The sequence below is a fragment of the Mercenaria mercenaria genome, unplaced genomic scaffold (genome assembly GCF_021730395.1).
Source record: "Mercenaria mercenaria strain notata unplaced genomic scaffold, MADL_Memer_1 contig_1175, whole genome shotgun sequence".
Taxonomy (NCBI): Eukaryota; Metazoa; Mollusca; class Bivalvia; order Venerida; family Veneridae; genus Mercenaria; species Mercenaria mercenaria.
In genome coordinates, this window is record NW_026459156.1 from 57,032 (window position 1) to 68,179 (window position 11,148).

At 32.4% G+C, this 11,148-nt stretch overlaps 1 protein-coding gene across 1 annotated transcript; it reads right to left on the reverse strand.

Annotated features, from left to right (window-relative positions):
- Positions 1-1,750: 1,750 nt before the first annotated feature.
- Positions 1,751-6,827, reverse strand: LOC128551501 (uncharacterized). Its single transcript, XM_053532387.1, has 5 exons — positions 6,243-6,827; positions 5,617-5,853; positions 5,121-5,373; positions 3,429-3,653; positions 1,751-2,336 (listed from the first exon to the last, which is right to left on the reverse strand). The coding sequence occupies exons 1-5, from the start codon at positions 6,576-6,578 to the stop codon at positions 2,068-2,070; spliced, it is 1,320 nt and encodes a 439-aa protein (XP_053388362.1). The 5' UTR covers positions 6,579-6,827; the 3' UTR covers positions 1,751-2,067.
- Between the last annotated feature and the right edge of the window lie 4,321 nt (positions 6,828-11,148).

Consider the following 11,148-nt stretch of genomic DNA (forward strand, 5'->3'; position numbering starts at 1 on the left):
CGTTGGAATTAGGTTGGATAGAAAGTCTGATAAATGTTTTTAGTTATAAAACTAACTGGTATAATTTTGCTAGTATAGTTTAAAGATATTTACTTGTTTTCATAAAGGCCTGGACATGCGCTTATTAATAATAGTTCATTCTCACAACAAACATTATATTAATTATGTTACAATATCGCATGGGATTGTCTATTTTCGGAGACGGATTTTTTCACGAACTTTAAACTGTTCAAGATAAAAATGCATTCTAAACACATGTATAAATTATTCTAAATTCACATAGATCTTCTCTTCTACACATGTTGTCTATTAGTCACACATTCGCGAGATAAGCCTGCATCGGTTTACACAGTCTTCCTGTAATTTGATATTTATATTGGGATAAGATAGAGCAAGTTTATAAATACTTTACACAAAGGGAAGGATCCGCAACGTGAGTAACAGATTTTTAAAAATTGTAGTTATTTTAAAAGTTATACTGATTTATATTCCGTATTTTTTTTTAAAAAATTGACTTATTTTTGTTTGCTACTTTAAAAAGCAATTGCATTTAATTACATTTTACGAAGTTATAGAATATTTTTTTTCATAGAATTTAAAATATTACATATTTGTTTGGCACGTATTAATTATGCTCTTAGTAATAGCACTAGTATATTTGTATATGTTAAATAATGGAACTGTCAAATTTTATACATTTCAGGTGGAAATGTTGGCGGGGTTGAGAATCATACAAAAATGACGAAACTTGAAAGTTTCAATTACTGCATTACTTTTTGGACTTATTATATTAGACTTACGTCGCCATAATATGAAATAAAGATGATAAAATACATGTGTTGATTACTTGTTTGATTGTAAATTACGTTGAAAATTTGGTCAGATTTTGGTTGAAAAGTGGTTAGATTTAGGTTGGAAAATGGTCGGATTGCGACGTCTAGCCAACGTCAGGATCCGACGTCTAAACGGTTTGCAAATCCAACCAAAATCCAACGTTAATCCGACGTCTGGGTCCGACGTCTATACGACGTCTAACCGACGTCAAATGCCTACTGGGAGATAGATATATTTTATCTAAATGGCAATTGTCATGGAACAATCTTTCGTGACATAAAAGCTACGTTAGGTGGATGTTCCCAAGGGATCCGGAACCGATCTAATCGTACTCTCTCGCTTCCGAATATGTCATACCCGTTTGACCCATCCTCCGATTAAAGAAGATGAACCTGAATGTGCACCCAGTCAAGGATCAATTACAATGAGATATTTTATGATAAAAGATTTGTGGACTTTGCTCCACAGCGTAGTTCATACTTCGACGGTTTCGATCGACAGCATATCATACTTTTTAAAATAAATATGTATCTATCGTAAAATCTGAACATGAAATATATTTATTCACATCTTTTGCGATGCTATTATGTTTACAATTCGGGAAATAGAATTTAGATTTTCTTGCTTTGTTCGCAAATAAAACACTGATTAGTTCAAATGCATATCAATCTATTATCAGGAAGGCCGAAGGCCTGAGTGACTAATTACGACGCTTATCAACAAAGAAAACGTATTTAATTTGCCAACAGAGCACTCAAAACTAAAAACACGTTTGAATTACACAAGGAAGGAATACTAATCTGGAATCAATTTAGGCGTAAATGGACGCATTGCTTCCCTTGGCAATAAGGTTATCGGAATAGCCAAAAGTAGGTCATTTTGTTGTGTGTTTTAATCAACAAGACAATACACGGTAAAATCTTTCTTTGTTTAATATGTAAAATCTTAAAAGTGTTAGAATGATATTTTTAACATTTTAGATATGTCTTACAAAAATATTTGTAGAGATGTTTTTTTGATTTACATTTTCAATGTAACATCTTTTCAGCGATATATGATCTCGTGGTAAAATCACACTCACTCACAAAATCTTCATTCTATTCTAACATCTTCCGATGAAACAAATGTCTGAAATGCATACACAAAACATTTACTATCTTAATATGCTCATAATTGTCTACTATACACAAAAGAATTAAGAATCTGTTTAACTACCGTTTGAATTATTTTAGGTCACAGTCTAGTTTCTGTGACTCTGAACATATTTCCATGGATATCATTTACTTTCTGTTGAACGTCTACGAGTATTTTAAGCCCTTCAAGCTGATGCATAAACTGTGAACGCCTATCTGGAAGTCCCTGTAGGCTTTGTCCCCTGTAAATATTGCCGGAAGGTATATAGACTGAACCTGTTGAGTTCTCCGACAGCGTCAAAGAAGGCATCTGAGTTGATACGCTTTGCTGTAAACCGATTGTTTCGTCTTCAAATTCCTTGACCATTTCTGAAATTGAACCAATGCCTAGATCATGATTATACTTAATTATCGGTCGGTGACCTGATCAAGTGTCATTTCCAAAGTCTGTACCTTGGCTTTCAGTTGGATGTTTTCAGTTTCTAAAGTTTGTATTTTATGATGAAGGCCATGAAGTACACCATCGACAATATTACTGACAAGACGAGAGAGCTGAGCTTCAAAGGAACCCTTTAAAATGTTACTGATCTTGACTAAGTCTTCGTCTTGCAGACTAAGATGCATGACGTTTTCTGTGGTATCGGATCCCTCCATATCTGAAGTGTTAGACGTAAAAGATAGTGCCCTTGCTTTCTTAAGATCGTTCGGATCGAAAGGAGATGATAATTGTCTTTTGTTACTTTCGGCGGACACTGGTGTTTCAACAGTCTCGATTAGTGATTTACTCATGTCACGCTACTTTTTTCGCTTAGTATACTTAGTATACTCTAAAATCTTCAGCGGCGTAGGTATAGGTCATTGAACTTCTGTTGTATAATCTTGAGACAGGAATAAGGTACAACGATGATCACCAATGCGTGACACAGGTGAAATTACAGGTGCATTTTCAGTTATAGAAAATAATGTCAATAGATATTCACCTTTGCATTTCTATAGTGCAAAAGTCCAACAGAACACTTAATACAAACACATTCTATTAATTTCAAAATCACTTCTTGCAGTATTCACTGATAATTTTACAAAACAAAAGTCCGGAAAAAACAAGAGATTCTACTCCGCCATGACACCGGAAGTTTTTTAAGGTAAGAGTTTAATCTGTGATTACATATAATGGCAACTATCGGTCGGGTATATAGTTTTTATTATGTATATTGTACCTGTTCATTTAGTTTTTACGGTAGATCTACGGGCATTTAGAGGTAATACCGGAGGAAAATTTAAGTTAGTTACATCGCTTGTTGGTAACCGGACACGGAATATACGCTGTCGAAGAAATCAATATCTGGCAAAACAAAACATGTAACAATTTCATTTAACCATGCTTAAGTAAATGTATTGCTATATTAATGTTTCATAAAACACTACACAGGTGAAATAGAAAATACAGCATGGTTTACAAACCTGTAGATATTTTCGATTCATAAATCATGATTTTCTCTAAAAGCTTCTTAGCGTCATTATCTCGAGACTTTTTCATCCAGTGGACCAGAATATTTTCGCACATTCTGCTATCAAGTTCTGAATAGTGTTCAAGAGCAGGCATACTTTCGTTAGGTTCAGATAATAATCTTGACAAGTCAACTTCTAGAATCTCAGCGAACTTCTGACAGTCACACTTGAGGCTCCCTGAAATTGAAATAACACGGTAAATAGTAAAATTTCAATAGAGTATATAAACGGTATTTTTTAATTACATATATGTAGAGTAATAATTCTTGATAACGTGTTAGAATCGAAACGATATATATCTCAGTGATTTGTTCTTGAATAAAATCATAAACGTCGCTAAAATGCGTATTATTACATAATGCCTTTTATTCTGAATTCAAGTAGTTTTTTTTTTGGATTTAACGTCGCACCGACACATGATCGGTCATATGGCGACCTTCCAGCTTTGATGGTGGAGGAAGACCCCAGGTGCCCCTCCATGCATTATTTCATCACGAGCGGGCACCTGGGTAGAACCACCGACCTTCCGTAAGCCAGCTGGATGGCTTCCTCACATGAAGAATTCAACGCCCCGAGTGAGGCTCGAACCAACATCGATGAGGGGCAAGTGATTTGAAGTCAGAGACCTTAACGGACACGGTGGCATATTGATGTATATAGATATGATAACAAAGTTTTGAATCGCATTCCAAATACATATCACCGAAACGAAAATATATTTAAAGGTTTTAAAGTCAAAGACACATTAAAGAGAATATGAAGAAAAACTTAAGTGGGAATACATTATATTATATATTCGATAGAATTTATAAAGGAGACATAATATACCAATGAACTTAAGTACACAAATACATCGTAAAAAACACAACGCCTAACCAAGTTCTCTACCTAGAGTTTATTTAATATAAGATGAAAAGCTATTACAATAGTAACTTGATCTGGGATGCTGTATCGATTAGATTACGCCTGGTCTGATCACACGAGGTGCACGAGCGCCGAGTGTGATCTGACCTTGCAAATGCCACAAGAGCCGAATACAGATCATGCTACTATTGTAATAATTCTTTTATTATATGCCCCAACCGTTTTGTTTGTTAGTTTGTTACGGAACGAAATTTTCAATGTAATCAATTTTATGATATAAGTGAGTGTCGTTTTTGTGGTCATATTTAGGATCTGTGTCAGGTCATGCATGTCTGGCAACACACAATACAAAAGATACACTACAGATGTCTTTTCTGTCTGAAATACAAGCCGTATATTTTACCAAATTTATATAAATATATGGTAAAAGACTTTATTATCTTGTTTCAGGAACTTTCTACATCCGTACAAAATAGGAAGTGTGTGAAAGCGTGCTAAGTATAAGACAATATCGCCTTTCCTAAAGTACGGGAACTTATCTCAAACAAAAAGGCTGCATTTGGTGCTAATGTCATTTACGTAAAATGATATCGACGGAAACAATTCTAGGCAACTAGGGAAAGATATATGTTGCTGTGAATTATTTAAAACTTTGATAAAAGGGACTAATTTTAACTTTAACACTTTTGTCTGTAAGAAACACATATTGCAACATAATGAGTTGTTTGTATTGTGACAACCATGGCTAAATGTTTTATGCGCTCATTCAAAAATACATACCAAACTTGTTAACCAGTCTTGTTATCGCAGTTTCTGTTTGTAACGGAAGATCAGTTATATCCATATTTTCATTTATAAATCTCCTAAGAAGCCCAATGCCGTCGGTTATGATGTTTTCATCTGTACGATCCGACGTCAAGACTTCAAGAAGTTCTCTGTCACGACTGAGCTGCTTTTTGAATGTATTCTTGTCAAGTGTCTTGAGCGACTCCTTTAGCACGTTTAGACCTTCATTGAACTCTTTAAACATAACCTAAAAACAACGAAATCATACTAACTTAATTTTGTGAATTAAACAACAAAATGCTAGTATTGAATCATATGTTACACACACATAAATTTGAATTCAAGAAAATTGTTGTCCTGTCTAAATTTAGACTTTTAGGTAAAACATTAATTTAGGAAATGAAATATTCAGAAACATGTTAAAACTAGTCTGTAAAGTAAAGCGGTACAAATATTAAAAGAAGTGTCAAAATAAATTCAGATTTTATACATCATAGTTCCTAAGCTTCCTTTCATCTTCCGCTCTTTCTTGCGTATTTGTCTGTATTGCAGATGTGAGCTTGTTTGTCAGTTCCTCCAACTCGGCCACCAGTTGTTCTGTATTGCCTTCATCTTGTACAATTGTGTTGTCGTCACCTATTTGTACATTCCTCGATCCCATAATATACACGTAATAAGGGTTATTGTGCAAAATCGTTTCAATCTTTTCTGACTGTTCTTTTTTGCTCTGTAAAATAAAACATATAAATTATTTTTACTTAAAAAAAAACCGGAATACTGGATCAATTAAATCGATATGACAGAAAAAAGGAAAAATAACCTATTAGATGCACGCGTGTTTTAAACAATCATGAACTTCTTACACAAAGGAAATTATTCAAACAAGGCTAAATATCCAGTGCATAAAGCGCTTTATAACTATGTTCCATCCTTGCTGCATTGTGCGTAGTTCTAATCAAAGCAAATGTATTTCAGCTGAAAAATATAAGAATGAAATATAATCATAAAATGTTGAAAACTGTTATTGTTCAAGTAACAGATAAAGTAGTAACGTAAATAAAGTGACCTTGTAACAATTATGAATTAGTTATTAATACTTCAGAAATGATATCATACATCTATTGCTTTTCTTTTTTCCTCTTCCAAACGCCTAATTTTTTCGTTTGCATCTTTAAGTTGTTGCTGCAAATTTGTACACCTTTTCTTATTTTTCTCAGCTGTTAGCTGTTCTTTTCCTACTTTTATTTGCAATGCTGATAATTCTTCTTTACAGCTCACAACCTCCTGTTCCAGATATGCTCTGGGAATTTTCTTCTTATTTCTCCACACGTCTTTCAAACTAAATGTGCGATGGAGCACTGGTTCTGGTTGATTCTCAGTTTCATTTACGGAAGACGAGCTTTGCCGATTTTTTTCCCTGTCGGATACTGTGATTTTGCGGCCTTCGGCCATTTTAATTACGGTGAAATCTATTTAGATAATGTGAAAAATAGCATTTATCATTCTCTAGCGTTATACGTGTTTCTAAACAGGAGAATTATTACAGTATATTTCCACTTCGATTATTAATGTCTAATTATTTCAAAAAGTTGTTTATCACTTTACATTGTAAAAAGACAACATACGGATGATTCCAATTTAATACGATATATTCCTAATAATAATATACATTATATATATCTGATTTGATATTGTGTCGGTGCGACGTTAAATCCCCAAAAAAACAATTGTCAGCAGTTTGTCTATGAGCAAGCTATACATTACATAACCTCTTAGTCAAAGGCCATTAATCAAAAAGACAAACATTGTTTAAAACAATGAAAGCTGTAAAGCGATACGATACTAGAAATCAAATAAACCATTTAAAAACTTAAATAAAGGAAATAATCATCTAGCTTTTCATAAACATTATCACGTTACTTGTTCTTTTGTATCTAAATTGATCTCCTAAGTCTAATTGGAAGTGCTCCACTATTGTTTTTCTTGTTAAAGACAAAAAAGACTACATGGTTTCATTAAACAGTTATGAAATAACAAAAGAATGCAAACTTACACATATACAGTTTGACTTTCACCATAAAAAAATTATTTCTCTGCATAATCGAGGCTTCGATATAGTTTTTAATTAAACTAGAATATAAACATCTGAAAAAAAATGGAAATAAAATATCAGATTAAAATATTTATCTATACAAACGGAATAAAGCCCTGGAATGTTAAAATGTGTGTATAACTAAATAAAAAGACCCTTATCAGTTTTAATATGCTAGTATTATATTATATTATATTTATTTATTCCGGTCCAATCCATATACATTATAAACAAATATACATGTATACAGCCATTCTATAAGAATTATTTGAGACTATACAGCACATAAAACAACAGTATTATTTGTATGTACAAATATCAAAAAATACAATAGCATTTGTACAAATATTAAAAAATAGCATTTCAGGAAACCTTTCCAGTGTACAAAATATATTAAAACTGGTTCTTGAAAGAAGTACAGTAAAGTTCCGATTAACGACCGGTCCGAAAATGAGACCATTCCGTTAATTCGGGCAGTTTTTTAAAGAACCGATTTTTCCTCTATAATTTAATGGTCGCAAGGTCCGAAAATTTGTATGTAATATTGGAGTACGTCAAGGTTAAAATCTATCACCTTTATTATTCTCACTGTACTTAAATGATTTATATGACTACTTCAACAATAGCAATGTTTCCGGTACCATATGCAACATGCATGAATCAGATGATGCTACTTTAGATTTTGTAAAACTTTTTTTCTTACTGTATGCAGACGATACTGTAACTGTTGCTGAAACAGCCACTGACTTACAAGAAGCGTTAAATATTTACAAAGAATATTGTGATACATGGAAATTGATACTTAATACGACAAAAACTTAAATTCTTGTTTTTTCAAATGGTCGACGCATGCCATATAATTTTACCTATGGGAATGAATCGTTAGAAATTGTAGACGAATATCGATATTTAGGGGTTATTTTTAGCAGAAGTCGCTCTTTTTTCAAAGCAAAATTATCTATTGCTAAACAAGGATCTAAAGCTATGTATAGCCTTATTAAAAATAGTAAAATGTTAGAATTACCTATTGACATGCAGATAGTCTAAGATCTATTTAACAAAATTGTAAAGCCTGTACTACTATATGGCTGTGAGATATGGGGATATGGAAACATTGAATGCATAGAAAGAGTTCAGCTTAAGGTTTTAAAATACATATTAGGTTTAAAGTCAAGCACACCTAACTTTATGGTGTATGGTGAAACCGGTGTTAAACCTTTGTCAATAGATATCAAATGCAGAGTGATCTCGTATTGGTCTAGTTTAGTTATACCAAGATATCATAAATTACCATGTTTATTGTATCGTATTCTGTTAAACAATTTCAAGAATTGTCAAACAGTGTCAAGATTACGATTTCAGTGGTTAAAATGTGTTCAGAATATCCTATTTCAATGTGGAATGTACAATATTTGGAATAATCATGAATTCCCTAACCATAAATGGTTGACATTATCAGTAAAACAGAAACTGTCAGACTTATTTTTAAATGAATGGTATTCTACTGTAGAACAATCAAGTAAATGTATGAACTATAGACTTTTCAAGCACCAGTTTTGTTTTAAAAAATATCTCGTGAAAACTCCATCTAAATTTTTGAAATATATTATCAAATTTAGAACTAGAAACAACAAGTTGCCAATAGAAACTGGAAGCTGGAATGATATTTCACTGAACAACCGTATCTGTACAACTTGCCAAAAATCTATTGGCGATGAATTTCATTACATATTTGAATGTCCCTCTTTTGCTCTTTTGCTATTAGCCGGAAGCGCTATTTACACCCTAAGTATATAAAGAAACATAATATACATAGCCTAGATTTGTTAATGAACACGGATCCTGTAAACATTTCAGAATATAGACATAGTACTAGAGCCGATTTACGCAATCGAATACCGCCGGAAGTAGAACATTTATATCAACACCGGTTTCGTATTTTCACGTGAAAACGGCCGAAAACTGAGAGGTTATCAACAAATTATAAGTTTACGGGTACCATGAGGATTTTTCATGCATTTAAACGGTAAATATAATGTTTATGGATTATTCAATACAGTATGAAAGTAAACTGTTACGCTTTAAATGGAAATTAATTATGGAAGAAAAGTCGATAAGAAAATATTGACTTTCTACTTTCACTTTCATTGTCGCTTTTTAAATTGCCCAAAAATGTTCTTTCTATTAATTTGTTTTTTCTTGTTTTTTGTTTGTAGATACATAATCCTATAGCAAATTATTGTGTGAAATGACAGCTTATTTAAAGCATCTGTGATTAACTGAGCCTAAGTTTACCGATGTTTCCTTTTAGAGTGACCTTTGACCTTATAATAGCTTATAGTCTGTTCTATGTATTTTAGCTGTAGTCAGAACAGAATGTAATTGAGATCAAATGAATTTTCAAAATAAACTGTTGCAAATTGTAGAAAAAGAATAACATAACATATTCATTATAAATTATTGAAATATTATAATTACCTCATTTCAGACAGAAGTACAAGTGAACAGATGACACGTTAAAGTGGCTGCAGAATCTTGAAAAGTTAGATAGAGCAGGGGCAGTCAAAACAGTGGGATAATACTTCTATGTAATTTCTTTTTAAAGGCAATTTATACAGGATGGAAGGGTATCTCATACAATGTTTTACAATTTACATGTAGTTTTATCTCTCTTTATGATGTTGAGAGTAAACAAGTCAGTGACATCTAATTAACACTTGTAAACGATTGACAGTTGATATATATATTAGACAGCATTTAATAAAATATATATAAATCATTATATTTCATATAAACAGAATTAAATAAATATTTAAAAACATCAGTGTTTTCTTTGATTGCTACATGAAACAGACCATAGGTCAATTTAGGGTCAATTCTGACACTTTATATGCAAATTGATAAGGGAGATAACAAGTACTGTCTTAAGTAACCAATATTTAGTTGCACAGTTACCTTTCCTTTACACAGGTAGGACTATTTGTTGATGATCATCTTTTTAACATTATTGCATTCCTGATGACAAAACATTGAAAATAAAAGTTGTTGTATCATGCAATGACATTATATATGACAATATTTACTTTTTTATTCCATTTTTTAAATATTCTTTAAATTAGGTACAATGCCTACAGAATATAAGAAACTTTGTTTATTTGTTAAAGATATTATCATAAAGTTCAAATGAAGTCACTTACTTTTTATTTGAAGTAATATGTAACCTCTCCCTCTCTAGCTTTCTCTGTAGAAATAGGTTGTATTACGTGCTCTCCCGCAATGTTTATATTTACATATATGCACTGTAATGATTGTTTTCTTCAGCCTCGTATTATATCATTTATAATTGTGTTATTACCTCATGTTGTCATGTTTATTTGCATGATCTGAGTGAAATAAAGAAATTGAAAATGCAACCAGTCCGCTATTACGTAATACGACCACTTTTTAAAGAACCAAACTGTCTAACTGTGTTGTTTTTGGTCTCTTTAATGCGACCGCTCAACAATTATCGAGTGTCAAATAATAAGCGGTTATGCACTGTTTCATTTTGCAACATTACCTAAGGACGGTTTACGACATGCGGCAGAGACGTGTGAAAAACAAAATAAGTGAGCGCGTAATGGCAAGTTGATAATAATGTTTTGAGCGAAATTTTACTTTAATAGGATATGAATGTTTCAAAATCATTGCATTATTGCATCTTACAAAATTCAATCTTTTAATAAAATTTAATTTTGAACGATAAAAATTGAAGAACGTAGTAAAAGCTTGTTTAGAGTAAATGTCTGGGCTGTGTTAGTGGGGGGGGGGGGGGGGGGGGGGGGGGGGGGGGAGTAAATAGACATTTTATTTTAGTGCAATGTATTAGAGATTAACTGACAAACATAGGTTTATTCTATAACATGGATTTTTTTTCTGAGTATCATTTTG

Coding starts and splice junctions, on each gene's coding strand:
- LOC128551501 (XM_053532387.1), bottom strand. CDS start 6,578: ATGGCCGAAGGCCGCAAAATCACAGTATCCGACAGGGAAAAAAATCGG. Junction 5,854..6,242: donor AAAAAAGAAAAGCAATAGAT/GTATGATATCAT, acceptor TTTATTTTACAG/AGCAAAAAAGAACAGTCAGA. Junction 3,654..5,120: donor AAGACTGGTTAACAAGTTTG/GTATGTATTTTT, acceptor TTTCAATTTCAG/GGAGCCTCAAGTGTGACTGT.